We start from the raw sequence: 18,613 nt of genomic DNA, 5'->3' as shown, positions 1-18,613 counted from the left end.
TTAATGTTACAACCATGTTTTCTAACATTTTACAATCTATCAGAATGGTAGGATATGACAGTTTGTATAAACTCCCTTGAAGGCAGAGCTAAAGGAACATAAATTAAGTTACTCACAATAATCATAGTGCCATTTCTACAGGAGTTGATATGCTTTCTAAGTCTTCTGTTGCTTATTTTGACAGGGAGAACTGGAGCACTACAACATTGCAAAACCAATTTTAGTTTTGTAAACTTAAGTTAACACTTTAAATTGAGAAAATAAAGATACAATTATTGGCAGCCCAGAGCTAGTACTTGGTTGCAAACCCTTTGGCCAAGATAACTGCAGACAAATGCTTCTTGTAGCCATCAATGAGCTTGCTGCACCTTTCTACTGGCAATTTGGCACACTTTTCAGCAGCAAAATGTTCTAATTCTTCCATCTGTGCCCTCCACCGATTACTGTTTTCAGATTTCGCTATAGGTTTTGATTCAGATCTGGACTCTTAGCTGGCCACTCCAAAACAGTCCAGCATCTCTTCTTGAACCATTCCTGGGTGCTTTTTGGCATCATTGTCCTGCTGGAAGGCCCAGCAGAGACCAATCAGCCGATTATTAAACTGTTATGGAGTGCAATGTTCAACCCAGTGTCCAAAAACTGTCTCTCTGTTGAAGGTTGTGAGTGTTCAATCAGGACATTCAACCCCAAACAGATCAAAGCACCCTGGAATGGTTCAAGAAGAAACACTGTTCTGGAGTGGCCAGAGAAGAGTCCAGGGCCCAGATTCACAAAACCTTCTTAAGATTACATTTCTTCTTAACTGCCATTTTTTCTTTAACTATAGATTTAAGAAGAAATGTAAGCAAAGTTGCTATTCCTCAAAAAGGTTCTTGGAAATGTTCTTGCTGTACAAACAAGTACTAAACTCAGCAAAAAAGAAAAGTCCTCTCACTGTCAACTGCGTTTATTTTCAGCAAACTTAACGTTTGTAAATATTTGTATGAACATAAGATTCAACAACAGACATAAAATGAACAAGTTCCACAGACATGTGACTAACAGAAATGGAATAATGTGTCCCTGAACAAAGGGGGGGTTAAATCAAAAGTAACAGTCAGTATCTGGTATGGCCACCAGCTGCATTAAGTACTGCAGTGCATCTCCTCCTCATGGACTGCACCAGATTTGCCAGTTCTTGCTGTGAGATGTTACCCCACTCTTCCACCAAGGCACCTGCAAGTTCCCGGACATTTCTGGGGGGAATGGCCCTAGCCCTCACCCTCCGATCCAACAGGTCCCAGACGTGCTCAATGGGATTGAGATCCGGGCTCTTCGCTGGCCATGGCAGAACACTGACATTCCTGTCTTGCAGGAAATCGAGCACAGGACGAGCAGTATGGCTGGTGGCATTGTCTTCCCTGTAACGCACAGCATTCACGCGACTCGTCAGTGAAGAGCACTTTTTGCCAGTCCTGTCTGGTCCAGCGACGGTGGGTTTGTTGCCAGTGATGTCTGGTGAGAACCTGCCTTACAACAGGCCTACAAGCCCTCAGTCCAGCCTCTCTCAGGCTATTGCGGACAGTCTGAGCACTGATGGAGGAATTGTGCGTTCCTGGTGTAACTCGGGCAGTTGTTGTTGCCATCCTGTACCTGTTCCGCAGGTGTGATGTTCGGACGTACGATCCTGTGCAGGTGTTGTTACACATGGTCTGCCACTGCGAGGACGATCAGCTGTCCATCCTGTCTCCCTGTAGCGCTGTCTTAGGTGTCTCACAGTACAGACGTTGCAATTTATTGCCCTGGCCACATCTGCAGTTCTCATGCCTCCTTGCAGCTTGCCTAAAGCACGTTCACCTAGATGAGCAGGGACCCTGGGCATCTTTCTTTTGGTGTTTTTCAGAGTCAGTAGAAAGGCCTCTTTAGTGTCCTAAGTTTTCAGAACTGTGACCTTAATTGCCTACCGTCTGTAAGCTGTTAGTATCTTAACGACCGTTCCACAGGTGCATGTTCATTAATTGTTTATGGTTCATTAAACAAGCATGGAAAACAGTGTTTAAACCCTTTACAATGAAGATCTGTGAAGTTATAAAAAAAATTACGAATTATCTTTGAAAGATAGCGTCCTGAAAAAGGGACGTTTCTTTTTTTGCTGAGTTTAGCTCCAGGGTGTTAATTTTGTCAGTGCCATGTCTTTATTTTCTAAATTAAAATTATAAAATTGGTTCTGCAATGTTGAAAAAACCAATAACAAAATTTGGAGACGACCATATTTACTATTCCAATTTATTTTTGAAGAAATAGGGAATTATTTAATTACTAAGAAAAATGGCAATATATTTGTCCACAACTGTTTGTGGATAGATAAAAGTCATGGAAAATACTAATTGACAAAAGTCAAATTTATTCTCTTCTCATAGGTTACAAAGATCTGCATGGTCCTGGATCTGATTTCAAACCCTACAGGTCCCCTTTCAACCCAAAAAGCTAGACCGTGTGGAGAAAATGCAGGGTATGTTGAAAATAATTACTGGAAACCTGGTGTTATCCGCAGAGAACATTCACCGGACTGCTTTAAGTGATATATTTCCTATTTTCCAAGTTGGAGAGGTGCAGGCCAAGATGTGTGTGCTCTTGCTCCATGTCAAGTCATATGTACAGTCGTGGCCAAAAGTTGAGATGACACAAATATTAATTTTCACAAAGTCTGCTGCCTCAGTTTGTATGATGGCAATTTGCAGTCTCAACTGGCCAAACCAAACTACAAATACGGGACAGACTAATATCCATCTCTGCATAAACATACCCCAATTTCTCAACGATGGTGTACAGTGACCAGCGCTACCTCACCACCACCAAAGACACAACAATCTCTTAAATTGATGACATCTCTGTTCTTGGGATGAGCAGGCCTATACAACTATGAAAGGGCTTGCTACTTGTCATCTTTAACTGTTAGCCTTGAAGTCATGACAACAGAAGAATACCTTAATTCTCACCAATTCAGTACGGAAGTCCTACCTGACCCAAAGAAACCTGCTTCATATTTTGCCTGATGTAGAATGTTGAGGACAAAAGAGGGGCCAGACATCTGGTTGAAATGGGGGCTTAACTTACTGATTTAGCCTTGTTTGTCCGGCTCCTCAAAGATCTGCTAGAAGCCATGATTGAAACAAACACAAGTGGTCTTGGAAGTGTGGTTTGATATGGGTGTGTCCTTTCCACCACCAAGACACACCCGTGTGTCAGACCCTCTAAAAAAAAAGGTTGTCTTGTCTTTCAGGTGTACCTCATTCCAGAGATCCCATGTTCCAGCCAAAAGAATGCTACACATTTGGCCTGATTTACAGTCTGTCGGTCTTCAGCCGGAATGTGAAAAGGCTGTTCCGTTGAGCGTTCTTTCGCCATACCAAATAAAACATTTTAGCACTGAAAGTTGATTGTTTTTGGTTGTGGTCATTTCACTATACTATGAGTCATTATAGATGAGCATTGCATTGTATTGATGAAGCTATTAGCCTCTTGACCTAGACTTCATGATAGAGGTCTCAGAACTTGTAAGCCAATGACCAATCCGAGAAAGAAACAAAAGATCCCCATTTCAGAGGTGGAGAACTGATCCACTTTATTGATTGGTCTGAACTCTTGTAATATACTACTAAGAGACATTGTGCGATACAAACATTGCATTTCAACATCATGGGATACACGGGTTTTCAAGTCTCAAATTTTTAAACAGATAAAAAAAGTTACCACGATGTTTGACAGATTTGGTGCCTCCGAAATGGCAACCTATTCCATATATAGTGCACTGGATCTGGTCAAAAGAAGTGCACTATATAGGGAATAAGGTGCAATTTTGGACAAAGACACAGCTGAAAAGTTGCACTTAGTCTTTTCCGGCTTCATTTCGATGTATTTTTTAAGATTCAAGTTTCGTAACCTTTTTCTCATTGCCGTTGTAAACACTTGACATCCCATCAAAAATAGGATGAATAAAATTGATGTTGAAAAGATAGAAAATAAAAATCTGAACATCAGCTTTAGGACAATTCAAAAGCAAAATGACACGGAAAAAAACAAGGAAATATCAGGTTTAGAGCAGATTGGGATTATTTAAGCGAAGCAAAAGCTGAGAGAACCAAAAAACATGGTATGCTTTCACATATCTGAAAAAGGGTCTTGCAATGGAACATTACTGTCATTATCAATGTTGACCTAGTCTTTTGACAAAACGGTTGATATTTATCTTGGATATTAATAGAGAATAGATTAAGAGGCAATGGACTTGAATAGTCACCATGACTGCAAAAAAGCAACTCTTCCTTAACAACTTGACTGTACCATACACAAAAGTAAAACAATTGCATGTGTCACACTACAAAGCCATGTACCAGCTACAAAAGACAGGAACTCGGTCATAAACATCCAGGTTTCCATTAATTATGGGCAAAGTCAAAGCACATCTCAGTACAATCCTCTGCAGGAGCTTGAATAAGTTATACAACAGGTAGTATGCTTTTGTTGTCAAAGGTTACAAAGCAAAAAGTGCAACAATGGTGCAGACCATTCTTTATGTTTGGTTAGTTTTGTATTTTTTTTGTCTAAAAACATAAAAGACAAATCACACAGATCAGTTTACTGTCAGGACAGTATAAAAAAAAAAGATAGGGACTACGGAAACAAAACAAATAAACAAAAAACACCAACATATTTCTCTGAGAAAATTTTAAAGCTGCCTTCTTTTTCTCCAGCCACAAGGCATGGGTGAATCTTGGGCGAAGGTTCCTGACGTACTTTAGTTACCATGACAACGTGGGTTGCAGAGTACTATAAGTAGAACATTCTGCACTGGTTGGAAACCCTAGAGAGACAGCTACGGGTCAGACTGTGTGCCATACAGTACACCCACCTTGGTGGTGGTCAGCTTAATCCAAACACAATTGGCTCATTGACAGAGTTCAGATCAACATGGGGGCCCAGAAGTAAAGTAGTCACGAGCAGAAGGAACAACATCAAGCTTATTAGTCTTCTTTCACCTTTCTGCTTGCTCAGTGTTCTCAACTTGTTCCAAAGATATTGGTTTTGTTTTTCTCAATGGTGCGGTGACTGACAAAAGCTTTCTTTAAGTTCTAGATCAGCAGAAATATTGTTACATCCATGCATCATCTTTCTCCACAGTGTTGCAAAGACAGGCATCAAATTACAAACGCACAATTAAAATGTTAACGTGTGTGTTTGTTTCATTCACTTATGTCAACAATGTTCAGGCTTTGGTGGTGCTTGGTGGTCAGGTGGATAGGGGGCCTCTGTCTCTCAGCTTCACTGTGATGGGGGGGTAAGAGATGGACAGGGAGGGACAGACTGATATTCAAGATTAAACCCCGCTCCTCCCCCATTCATTCAAAAACAAACATTTAAAAGCAACATTAAAATAAGAATAATCAAGTGAAGAAAAAAAACGGCAGAAAGTTACACTATTTACATACAATGATTTCTTATAGACAAAATCATCTTACCAAAAATCAAACAATTTCCCCCCAAAGAAATGTGTATTTTGTGTTGTTTTTTCATATTTATACATTACAAGTTCTTTATCTTTCATCATATCCTCCACCCAGGCTTCCTCTGTCCTGACAGGCTGTCTGCCAAAGCTTCTGAACATAAAGGGAGTCAGTCTATCCTGAAGATTAAAGCCTGTCAGAAGTCACTCGCTGCCTTTCTTACTGCTGGCAGTCAGAGGGCGCTGTTGCACCAAAAAGGACACCCCCACACCCTCTGTTCTCCCCACACTCATTCAGCACCAGTGAGTGAGGCTTGTTTTGGGGGGAGGGGGTGGGCAGGCAGGCCTGTACTGAGAGGCCTGCCCTTCCTCTGGGGTGGGATGAGGGGCAGGTAGGGCTCTAGTGGCAGGGCTCAGTCATCGCTGTCTGACAAGGTCTCATACTGCTCCGACAGTAGGGGCTCCCGCTCCCACACACGCTGCTGCTGGGACCCCAGAGGGCCTCCTGGTGGGGGCTGCTGGGCCTGCATGGAGGGGGAGGCCATGGAGGTGGGGGGCGTGCTGCTCAGCATGCGCATGGTCAGGGGGTTATAGGGGAACTGCATAGAGCCTGGAGAGAGATGTGAGACAGGATAGTCTTTAGAGGGATTTTTCTTATTTAGAAAATCCTGATTTCTGAATTCCTGAGTGGCTGTTAATAATGTGGTATTGTGTACACAGACAAATAGACGGTTTAAATGGGTCTTGGGTCTTACCTGTGGACGAGGGCCGGTCCTCCCAGGCCCAGGCCGGGGCCTGCTGGTGGTAGTCTCCCTCTGAGTGGACGGAGGAGACTGATGAGGGCCGCTCACCTCCTGCTGCCTGGGTTGCTGCGTATGCCTGACCTGGGTTGGGCGACTTGGACTTCCGGCTGTTGGCTTTGCTCTGCAGTTTCTGCTTGCCTGTTGTGTTAGCAATACGTTTTATTTGCACAGGTACAGTAAAATGCTTAACTTGCAAGCCCTACTCAACAGTGCAGTATTCAATATCAAAATAGTATAACTAAAAGAGGAAGCTATTTACAGGCTCAGTGCCAGTACCACATTTACAATGTGTAGGGATACTGGCGTATTTGAGGTAGATATGTACATGTAGGCAGAGATTAGAAGAAAGTGACTGGTAGCAGGATAAATAATAATAATAATAGTACAATAACAGTATGGCACCAGCATAGATGGTGGGTGTGTGTAAGTTTGTGGGTGTTAGTGTGAGTTGGGACTATTCTGGAGAGCTTGTTCCAAATCTCAAAATGTCAAAGTATAGGGTGTCCACCCACTGCCCAGAGTGGGTGAAAACGTGCTTTCGTGATAAATTCACCTCCTTATGCTATAAAATACATTTTTACCAAGACAGATATGATTATTCATGTTCTGAATTGTTCAGTGGCGTCTTTCTCGAACATATTATGAACAGTAACCTAACACATCCGACGATAGGCACCGAGCTCTGTTGATAAAGCAGTGCCGCTTCTTGCAGCGACTTTTGAGGATTTTACGTTGCGATGGTCTTCTGCAAAAGTTGTTTGCCCAGGTCGCAAAAAGCTAAATTAACATTACGAGCTGAATTATATGTCAAATTAATAGAAAATAAAAAGCTTACGGTACGCTCTGTGCTCTGTTGACATTTCAGAGATACGCTTGTTTTTCTGAGAGATCTTTAAGAAATACGATTTTTGTATTAATGAAAAGCGTATACTAAAATATATATACATATACAATTTAAATATGTCATGTCTCAATCGATCTTAACTATTGTTTTATGTCCTCTGGATTTGAGAAGAAAGACAGTGAGCCTGTCAGTTTGCCTTAATTCTCACACAGCATCCAGGCTAGCTGACGCAAATACTATTTTCCAGATTTTTTACAACTTTTTTCCTCTGGCCTCCATTGATTTAAGCCCTATTGGGACAGGATACATCCCCCAGGTAATGGTATTATGTGCACGAGCACAAAATCACCACATCTGTAATTTTAGTCCCGTCCAAATCTGCCATGTCAGTCATTTCACTTGGCAGGAAGGTTATTATCCCAGCCCTAAAAACCTACTTTTTTTCAGCAAACCCCAAGGTCCTCTGATAATGCATATCCTGTGCTAATCGTCATCCCTGTGTTTTGAGGGATATTACTGAGTTTAACAGGTGCTGCACCCAGTTCGGGTTAGAACATGGGAACAAATTGATGCTTAAAACAAAGTGCTATGCACGTAGCATACAGATGAATTATCTGTTTTGTCATATATCAACTTTCCTAGTGTCTTGTCTTTTAAAAGATGAAGTGGACACAATTGTACCAATGAATTAATAAATTGCAAAATACGTCAGGTAATTAAATATCTGCATAGGTTACAGTTCATGGTTCTTATTGATATGCATTATTATTCAGACTTTCTCTGAACTGAAAGCCATTAGGCTAATATTAGGCTATTCCAAGACATTTGAAATATCTTCAAGCCTAGGAGAGCCTCCAGGCTTCCGTCATAATGGTCAATTGTGAATGAGGAAAAAATAATAATTACAGGGGCAGTTTGGTAAAACGAATCCCGTCTGAATCGTCCACTGTTAAAACGGACATGTTGGGGTAATAATTACATAACTGCCGTTCTATAGTAATACTAGTCACGTGCGAATAGGGCTTTAGTCACCCTAATATTGGCCATCCTACAAAGGGTAAGAAAAACTCAACCTTTGAACAGATTATGATAGAGACCATTGGTTTTCTGAGTATCTACACAATTAACATAATTTTACCCATTGGTCAAAATATTTTTGATTGGACACCCTACAAAGTACTCTATTCCAATGGATCTTTAGAGACAGACAGGGTTAAAAAGGAGTGTGTGTGTGTGTGTGTGTGTGTGTGTGTATGTAAATACGTAAATGTTTACTCCTGTATAGTGGTTTCAGTCTGCTGCGTGTGGTTGTTTGCCACTGACCCATGCTCGGCGAGGGGTTGGCCTCCTGGCGGGCCTCATTGCTGGGGGTGTTACAGCTGGGCTGAGGCCCTCCCTGGTGCTCCTCTGGCCTTTCTTCCAGGTTGCCCATCAGGGCCTTCCGGATGATGTCCTCCAGGCCAAGGTTACTGGCCGGATCGCTGAAGGAGTGGTTCCTGGGGTTCACGCTGCCTGGCGGGCCAAACACACACACAGGACGAGGGGGAAGACATGGAACAGCCACCACGGTTGTGTTCATTAGGGTATTCAAACAGAAACATACAAAAAAATGTTTGTTTCAATTTATTTCATAACATTTTTGGTTGGTTTAAATGATTCTAGTATGTTTGAATATGAGTATATGGTGATAGAATATGATCCTATGCTGTTAGAAATGTTTATACTCACTTGAGCTGGTCACAGCGGGCAAGTTGAAGATCTCTGTGCCTGGTTGTGCATTTCCTGAAAGGAGAAACAATAGCATAGCTCAGTTAGCAAACGAAATGTCTGACTGCAAACTAAAATGACGCTAAAAGACAGAGTTAATCGTTAGTCGTTTTACAGTATGTCTTCCTATTACAATGTTACCCGTTGTTAAATGAGAAATGAGTGCAATGCACAGAAAATATCCTTTAAATTAATAAAATACAGTGCGAATTGAGTTCCATCAAATGTTATATTTTTTCTATCTTGGAATGCTTTCTTAAATGATGTTAGTACAAGGAAGATAAGAAGAGAGGCAACTTACCTACATCAGAATCCCCGACACCAGAGGAGTTTAACTTACGAAATATCTCCTGCTTCTTGGATTTCACCATAGGGGAGGTGTTCTCCAGCTTGGTGAAGAAGGAGGGCAGGTAGCTGACACTGCCAGGGGAGCGAGAGTCGCCCCTGTAACCAGAGAAAGGCCACCATGGGGTTAAGAGTCAGGCAGCAGAGGGATGATTAGGCTAGCGTGCCACTGGCACCTCCCCCCAGTTTCCACTCTGTTAGCATGCCAAACAGGTCACAGCTGCCCACAAGGCACATTCTGTCCATGGGCACTGAAGGTATCCAGTATCCACACGCACAAATGCACGTAGACATACAAAATAAATCGCTGTCATGCTTTTTGGTTTGTCAACTTAATGGCCGAAACATACATATATGTCTAGTGATATCATTGGAAGTTGCATTAGGTCAGGGGTGTCATTCCATGGAGGGCCTAGTGTCTGCCGGTTTTTTCTTTTTCTTTTCAATTAAGCCCTAGACAACCAGGTGAGGGGAGTTCCTTACTAATTAGTGGCCTTAATTCATCAATCAAGTACAAGAAAGGAGCGAAAACCCACAGACACTCGGCCCTCTGTAGAATGAGTTTGACAAGTGTGCGTTAGGTGAACATAAAGAAATGCGAGAGCGCCCACTACTTAAGAAGATATGCCAGTCCTACACACCTCATCTCAGGCTGGTCAGCCTCTCGTCTCTGGGGTTGTTGCTGCTGCTGCTGCTCTCTGGCCTCCTGTTGTTTATCCTGGTAGCTCTGGGGAGGGGAGATGGGCTCATAACTCTCCACGGCCCCCCTGCCACCCCGATCAGGGGATTTACCAGGTCTGGGGAAGGGACAGAGGAAGAGAGGGAAAAGTGATAATTTGATGGAATGGACAGAGGTGCACCACCAGGGTTATGTTCATTAGGGAGAAAATGTTTTGCATGGGAGGTACAACCTGAACTTATTGCAAACCGTTTAGCTACGGTTTACCCTACTAAACAGGCTGGCTTGGTCAAGAGGTTGTGTTGGGCTACTGGTGGGTGTTGTTACTGTACCTGGCTCTGGGCTTGTCAGTGGCGTTCTCAGGAGACACTCTGCTGGGCGTGGGTCTCTGGTGGTGTGATGGGGCCTGGGTCTGGTTCTCTGGGCTGTAGCGGCTGTGGCCCTTGGCACGGCCCCCGGGGCCCGAGCTAGATACTGGCAGCTGGGCGCTCTGGAATGTGGTGGAGGACTGAGGAGGATCCTGGTTCCTGGCAAAGTCCTGGGTGATAATATGCTATAAAAGGAGAAAAAGGAGAGGACAGACTGATCAGGGAGATGTTATTACTTGGAGGCACACCTCCATTTTCAGTCTCTACCCTTAAATGTTTGTATCCAAAGTTGTCTAGTATAGGCTGTTGTCAGAGTTGTTGAGATCATCATTTGCAGTTCAGTCGATGGATCACTCAAGATATCATCACTCAACAAAAAGTGGTATAGGAGGCATACTGTACATTAATTGTTGGTAAAGTCATTTGTATTGGTTACACAGTAGATGGATTGTTGGCCTTAGGAACCCAGTTAAAAAGGGCTATGAAGGAACAAGTCATTGGGGTCTTCTTCAGGCTGACTACATAGCAGTTGCCTGACAGAACTCATGCCTGGATCGTTGTTTAATATCAGCTAACCACAAAATATGATATAGCAATCTGATGCCTGACTGCGCAGGCAATGACATGGCATGCAACCGTGGAAAGCTACCAGTGTGTCTTACCGAGATGTGGTCAGCCAGGGTCATGACCCGGTGGGTCTTGGGGACCTGCTGGGACTGGGAGTACCCTCCGTCAGCCTGGGAGGAGGGGGGCTGCTGGGACTCCGTTGACTGGCGGTAGCGGATCATGTCAAAGGAACGCATGCCAGCTGCTGAGTGAGGATAACACACAGTTACCAGACTAAGTTGGGGAGGGTAGAGAAATGGGGGAGAGAAGTGATATATGGGAATGGAGGAGAGGGTGATATATCGGGGAGGGTGGAAGCCTTCCACCCTCCCCGTATGTCAACAGGCAGCTGATATACATTTGCCTCCAGCGGAAATAGCTTGTGGAGCGGTATGGTGACCAGATGGGAGCTTGTGGGGAATGGAATGGTGTCGTCTGCTCTATCTGTCGTACTTAGCTGACAAGGTTATTGGGCTGAGGAGTCATTCGGGACATGTCGCTCTGGATAAGAGCGTCTGCTAAATGACGTAAATGTAAATGTAGGGTAACTTAAACATTGCATAAGGAAACCAATACTTGAGAAAGAGATCTTGAGACCTTCAAGAGAATACTTCAAGTCCCCATATGACATCTATAGTAGAGGTCGACCGATTATGATTTTTTCAACGCCGATACCAATTATTGGAGGACCAAAAAAGCCGATACCGATTAATCGGACGGTTTTATACATTTGTAACAATGAAAATTACAACAATATTGAATGAACACTTATTTTAACTTATTAATACATCAATAAAATCTATTTAGTTTCAAATAAATAATGAAACATGTTTAATTTGGTTTAAATAATGCAAAAACAAAGTGTTGGAGAAGAAAGTAAAAGCGCAATATGTGCCATGTAAAAAAGCTAACGTTTAAGTTCCTTGCTCAGAACATGAGAACATATGAAAGCTGGTGGTTCCTTTCAACACGAGTCTTCAATATTTCCAGGTAAGAAGTTTTAGGTTGTAGTTATTATAGGACTATTTCTCTCTATACCATTTGTATTTCATATACCTTTGACTATTGTATGTTCTAATAGGTACTTTACTATTGCCAGCCTAATCTGAGGAGTTGATAGGCTTGAAGTCATAAACAGCGCAATGCTTGAAGCACAGTGAAGAGCTGCTGGCAAATGCACGAAAGTGCTGTTTGAATGAATGCCTACGAGCCTGCTGCTCCCTACCACCGCTCAGTCAGACTGCTCTATTAAATCATAGACTTAATTATAATAACACACAGAAATACGAGCCTTAGGTCATTAATATGGTCAAATCCGGAAACTATAATTTAGAAAACAAAATGTTTATTCTTTCAGTGAAATACAGAACCGTTCCATATTTTATCGAACGGGTGGCATCCATAAGTATAAATATTGCTGTTACATTGCACAACCTTCAACGTTATGTCATAATTATGTAAAATTCAGGCAAATTAATTACGGTCTTTGTTAGGAAGAAATGGTCTTCACACAGTTCGCAACAAGCCAGGCGGCCCAAATTGCTGCATATACCCTGACTCTGCTTGCACAGAACGCAAGAAAAGTGACAGAATTTCCCTAGTTAAAAGAAATTCATGTTAGCAGGCAATATTAACTAAATTATGCAGGTTTAAAAATATATACTTGTGTATTGATTTTAAGAAAGGCATTGATGTTTATGGTTACGTACACATTGGTGCAACGACAGTGCTTTTTTCACGAATGCTCTTGTTAAATCACCCGTTTGGCGAAGTAGGCTGAGATTCAATGACAAATTAACAGGCACCGCATCGATTATATGCAACGCAGGACAAGCTAGATAAACTAGTAATATCATCAACCATGTGTAGTTAACTAGTGATTATGTTAAGATTGATTGTTTTTCATAAGATAAGTTTAATGCTAGCTAGCACCTTACCTTGGCTCCTTGCTGCACTCGCATAACAGGTAGTCAGCCTGCCACGCAGTACCCTCGTGGAGTGCAATGTAATCGGCCATAATCGGTGTCCAAAAATGCCGATTGTTATGAAAACTTGAAAATCGTCCATAATTAATCGTCCATTCCGATTAATCGGTCGACCTCTAATCTATAGAGCTTTATCAGTCAGTAAGGGCTAGTTTCCCAGACACATTAAGTCTGACTAAAATGCACTTTCCATGAAGATGCGCCATTGACTAAGCCTTTTAGTAATTTCCTCATCATCTTAAATAAGCATGCCCCTTTCAAAAAAATGTAGAACTAAGAACAGATATAGCCCTTGGTTCACTCCAGACCTGACTGCCCTCAACCAGCACAAAAACATCCTGTGGCGGACTGCACTAGCATCGAATAGTCCCGGCGATATGCAACTTTTCAGGGAAGTCAGGAACCAATACACGCAGTCAGTTAGGAAAGCAAAGGCTAGCTTTTTCAAAACAGAAATTTGCATCCTGTAGCTCTAACTCCAAAACGTTTTGGGACACTGTAAAGTCCATGGAGAATAAGAGCACCTCCTCCCAGCTGCCCACTGCACTGAGGCTAGGAAACACTGTCACCACCGATAAATCCACGATAATCGAGAATTTCAATAAGCATTTCTCTACAGATGGCCATGCTTTCCTCCTGGCTACCCAAAACCCCGGCCAACAGCTCCGCACCCCCCGCAGCTACTTGCCCAAACCTCCCCAGCTTCTCATTCACCCAAATCCAGATAGTAGCTGTTCTGAAAGAGCTGCAAAACCTGGACCCGTACAAATCAGCTGGGCTAGACAATCTGGACCCTCTCTTTCTAAAATTATCCGCTGCCATTGTTGCAACCCCCATTACCAGTCTGTTCAACCTCTTTCGTGTCATCCGAGATCCCTAAAGATTGGAAAGCTGCCGCGGTCATCCCCCTCTTCAAAGGGGGTGACACTCTATACCCAAACTGTTACAGACCTATATCCTTCCTGTCCTGCCTTTCTAAAGTCTTCAAAAGCCAAGTTAAACAGATCACTGACCATTTCGAATCCCACCGTACCTTCTCCACTGTGCAATCTGGTTTCCGAACTGGTCACGGGTGCACCTCAGCCACACTCAAGGTACTAAACGATATCATAACCCCCATCGATAAAAAACAGTACTGTGCAGCCGTCTTCATCGACCTGGCCAAGGCTTTCGACTCTGTCAATCACCGTATTCTTATCGGCAGACTCAACAGCCTTGGATTCTCAAATGACTGCCTCGCCTGGTTCACCAACTACTTCTCAGATAGAGTTCAGTGTGTCAAATCAGAGGACCTGTTGTCCGGACCTCTGGCAGTCTTTATGGGGTTACCACAGGGTTCAATTCTCAGGCCGACTCTCTTCTCTGTATACATCAATGATGTTGCTCTTGCTGCCGGTGATTCCCTGATCCACCTCTACGCAGACGACACCATTATGTATACTTCTGGCCCTTCTTTGGACACTTAACTAACCTCCAAACGAGCTTCAATGCCGTACAACACTCCTTCCTCCAATTGCTCTTAAACGCTAGTAAAACTAAATGCATGCTTTTCAACCGATCGCTGCCCGCACCCGCCCGCCCGACTAGCATCACTACTCTGGACGGTTCTGACTTAGAATATGTGGACAACTACAAACACCTAGGTGTCTGGCTAGACTGTAAACTCTCCTTCCAGACTCATATTAAACATCTCCAATCCAAAACTAAAATCGGCTTCCTATTTTGCAACAAAGCCACCTTCACTCATGCTGCCAAACATACCCTAGTAATACTGACTATCCTACCGATCCTCAACTTCGGTTATGTCATTTACAAAATATCCTCCAACACTCTACTCAGCAAACTGGATGCAGTCTATCACAGTGCCATCCGTTTTGTCACCAAAGCCCCATATACCACCCACCACGGCGACCTGTATGCTCTCGTTGGCTGGTCCTCACTACATATTCGTCGCCAAATCCACTGGCTCCAGGTCATCTATAAGTCTTTGCTAGGTAAAGCCCCGCCTTATCTCAGCTCACTGGTCACCATAGCAACACCCACCCGTATCACGCGCTCCAGCAGGTATATCTCACTGGTCATCCCCAAAGCCAACACCTCTTGGCCACCTTTCCTTCCAGTTCTCTGCTGCCAACGACTGGAACGAATTGCAAATTTCGCTGAAGTTGGACTTATATCTCCCTCACCAACTTTAAGCGTCAGCTATCTGAGCAGCTTACCGATCGCTGCAGCTGTACACACAGCCCATCTGTAAATAGCCCATCCCATCTTCCTACCTCATCCCAATATTGTTTTTATTTACTTTTTTACTCTTTTGCACACCAGTATTTCTACTTGCACATCATCATCTGCACATCTATCATTCCAGTGTTAATTTGCTAAATTGTAATTACTTCGCTACTATGGCCTATTCATTGCCTTACCTCCTCACGCCATTTGCACACACTGTATATAGACTTTTCTATTGTGTTATTGACTGTACGTTTGTTTATTCTATGTGTAACTCTGTTGTTGTTTGTGTCGTACTGCTTTGCTTTATCTTGGCCAGGTCGCAGTTGTAAATGAGAACTTGTTCTCAACTGGCCTACCTGGTTAAATAAAGGTGAAATAAAAAATTAATAAAACAATAGTCCAGGTGCAGGCTTAATATTTGCCAAGTAGCTCAACGCCACCGTAGGTTGAGCGCGGACTAGAGTTTTTTAAATGAACCTCCCAAAAATGTACATCCGTAAACCCTAACTGTATACCCATGTTTGTCCTCAAATAAGAAGACAGGTTTTTGTTCTACGTTTGCTACGGTGTACCCTACTAAACAGGCTGGCTTGGTCAAGAGCTGTATCTGTACCTGGCTCTGGGCTTGTCAGGGTCGTTCTCGGGAGACATACCACTGACTGCTTCCTCGTTGCTGTTGCACTAAGACGGCAACTCAGCGTGAATGTACATGTGCTAATTGAACCTCAACAAGGTAACAGTTGGTGGTTGTATTTGATTAACGTTTTATTAAAAAGTATGGATTTCAGCAAACAAAGAAAGGCACGCAACAGGGGACAAACATAGTTATACAGAGTAAAGGGTTTAAGAATTTACATTGTTGAAGTATCGACGCATAGCGACTCGAAGGAGTTGGAGGTTCATTAAAAAAAATATATATACTCTAGTCTGTGCTCAACTCTGCAAACTTAATCTGTGTCAGGCAAACCAGAACTGAGAAGACATCCTATTATTGAATGGCTCACAATATAACGCTTTCTTCTTACCTTGTGTTGCTGCCTGTGCGGCCCTGTCCCTGTCAGCCCTCTCCCTGTCATCCTGCTGCTGTTTCTCCTGCTGGGCCTGGGCTGGAGAGTTGGCTGGGCTGATCACCTCGATGGCTCCTCCACTGGGCACCTCATACCGACTGGATGTCACTGCAGGGGAGGGACACACACACACACACCTTGAAAACAACCTTCTCACTGACATATGATCATTTTCTCTTTTTTTGTTATTTGCTATGTTATTAAGTCTTACATGTTAGAAATGCTGGGAATAAAAACAGAAACCAAATCTATATCCCGGTGTCCACCCACCCACCCAGTAGTATTACAGGACTGGCTTAAATCCTATTTGTCTCTGTATATAGTATCCATGTCCTGCACTGATCCCTGCTCTATTTTATTCTATGTGGAAGACTCACAGCTGCTGGAGGAATCGGAGCTCTGGGAGCCTCTCTCCCGTGAGTCCTTGTCCGAGGCGATCTGACGCTTGATGATGACGTCGATGAAGTTGGCGGCCGTGATGGTGGTCTTTCCTCTGGTCCTCAGCTCCTCCTCGATGCGTGACTTGGTGGGGGGACCCTTGTCCTTTCCCCCCTGGGGACCACCAGACCCCTCAGCGTATCCTGGGTGGGGTTTCCCCCCTGGCAGAGACATGTAGGGAGACTGCATGGAGCGCCTGTCTGCCTCCTGCTGCTGCTGCTCGTGCTGCCGCCTGGCCGCAGAGGATGATGATGATGATGAAGACATGTCGTCGTCTCGATCGTGCTTGGAGGAGTCCTTGCCCTTGTTGACGTCCATCTGAGGGGCGGAGGCGGCAGCGTCCACCAGGGCAGCCAGGGCGTCGGCTGCAGTGCTGTAACGGGCTCCTGCCTGGGCTGCTGCTGCTGACGGCCTGGAGGTGGCAGAGAGAGGTTGAGGATTAATATTATGTATATATAAACTCAAAAAAAGAAAAGAAACGTCCTCTCACTGTCAACTGCGTTTATTTTCAGCAAACTTAACATGTGTAAATATTTGTATGAACATAACAAGATTCAACAACTGAGACATAAACTGAAGAAGTTCCACAAACATGTGACTAACAGAAATTTGAATAAATGTGTCCCTGAACAAAGGGGGAGGTAACAGTCAGTATCAAAAGTAACAGTCAGTATCTGTTGAGGCCACCAGCTGCATTAAGTACTGCAGTGCATCTCCTCCTCATGGACTGCACCAGATTTGCTGTGAGATGTTACCCCACTCTTCCACCAAGGCACCTGCAAGTTCCCGGATGTTTCTGGGGGGGGGCTAGCAATCACCCTCCCATTCCAACAGGTCAAAGACCAGCTGAATGAGATTGAGATCCGGGCTCTTCGCTGGCCATGGCAGAACACGGACATTCCTGTCTTGCAGGAAATCACGCACAGAACGAGCAGTATGGCTGGTGGCATTGTCATGTCAGGATGAGCCTGCAGGAAGGGTACCACATGAGGGAGGAGGATGTCTTCCCTGTAACGCACAGCGTTGAGATTGCCTGCAATTACAACAAGCTCAGTCCGATGATGCTGTGACACACCACCCCAGACCATGACGGACCCTCCACCTCCAAATTGATCCCGCTCCAGAATACAGGCCTCGGTGTAACGCTCATTCCTTCGACTATAAATGCCAATCCGACCATCACCCCTGGTGAGACAAATCTGCAACTCGTCAGTGAAGAGCACTTCTTGCCAGTCCTGTCTGGTCCAGCGACGGTGGGTTTGTGCCCATAGGCGACGTTGTTGCTGGTGATGTCTGGTGAGAACCTGCCTTACAACAGGCCTACAAGCCCTCAGTCCAGCCTCTCTCAGGCTATTGCGGACAGTCTGAGCACTGATGGAGGGATTGTGCGTTCCTGGTGTAACTCGTGAAGTTGTTGTTGCCATCCTGTACCTGTCCCACAGGTGTGATGTTCGGATGTACCGATCCTGTGCAGGTGTTGTTACACGTGGTCTGCCACTGCGAGGACGATCAGCTGTCCGTCCTGTCTTAGGCGTCTCACAGTACAGACATTGCAATTTATTGCCCTGGCCACATCTGCAGTTCTCATGCCTCCTTGCAGCATGCCTAAAGCACATTCACGCAGATGAGCAGGTACCCTGGGCATCTGTCTTTTGGTGTTTTTCAGAGTCAGTAGAAAGGCCTCTTTAGTGTCCTAAGTTTTCAGAACTGTGACCTTTACTGCCTACCGTCTGTAAGCTGTTAGTGTCTTTCGACCTTTCCACAGGTGCATGTTCATTAATTGTTTATGGTTCATTGAACAAGCATGGGAAACAGTGTTTAAACCCTTTACAATGAAGATCTGTGAAGTTATTTTGATTTTTACAAGGGTAAAGAGTAGAAGGGCTGTTATGTTATGTGAGCTTGTACAGAATAGCATTCTGAAACATATAGTGCAGGCCAGTATGCTCCTGACATGTGGTGCAGTTTGCAACTGAAAGGGTGCACATATAAGAATG

The 18,613-nt window shown here is 43.9% G+C and overlaps 1 protein-coding gene across 9 annotated transcripts in view; it reads right to left on the bottom strand.

The window, feature by feature from the left end:
- Positions 1-3,578: 3,578 nt before the first annotated feature.
- The window catches only part of LOC106567980 (nuclear receptor corepressor 1), a 121,857-nt gene continuing 106,822 nt past the window's right edge, over positions 3,579-18,613 (bottom strand). For 8 of the 9 annotated variants that reach the window (XM_014137920.2, XM_014137919.2, XM_014137923.2 and 5 more), the window contains 10 exons: positions 16,556-17,028; positions 16,137-16,286; positions 10,951-11,099; positions 10,253-10,473; positions 9,883-10,038; positions 9,198-9,340; positions 8,858-8,911; positions 8,453-8,641; positions 6,238-6,423; positions 3,579-6,092 (listed from right to left, as the gene is read on the bottom strand). In XM_014137920.2, coding sequence (XP_013993395.2) covers positions 5,896-6,092; positions 6,238-6,423; positions 8,453-8,641; positions 8,858-8,911; positions 9,198-9,340; positions 9,883-10,038; positions 10,253-10,473; positions 10,951-11,099; positions 16,137-16,286; positions 16,556-17,028 — 1,918 coding nt within the window. In that variant the 3' untranslated portion in view covers positions 3,579-5,895. The remainder of the gene's footprint in view (positions 6,093-6,237; positions 6,424-8,452; positions 8,642-8,857; positions 8,912-9,197; positions 9,341-9,882; positions 10,039-10,252; positions 10,474-10,950; positions 11,100-16,136; positions 16,287-16,555; positions 17,029-18,613) is intronic. The other variant, XM_014137922.2, reaches the window with a different exon arrangement.

The sequence above is a fragment of the Salmo salar genome, chromosome ssa13, assembly GCF_905237065.1.
Source record: "Salmo salar chromosome ssa13, Ssal_v3.1, whole genome shotgun sequence".
Classification (NCBI taxonomy): domain Eukaryota; kingdom Metazoa; phylum Chordata; class Actinopteri; order Salmoniformes; family Salmonidae; genus Salmo; species Salmo salar.
Note: the sequence above shows the minus strand (reverse complement) of the source record. Positions and strands in the feature narration are given on the sequence as shown.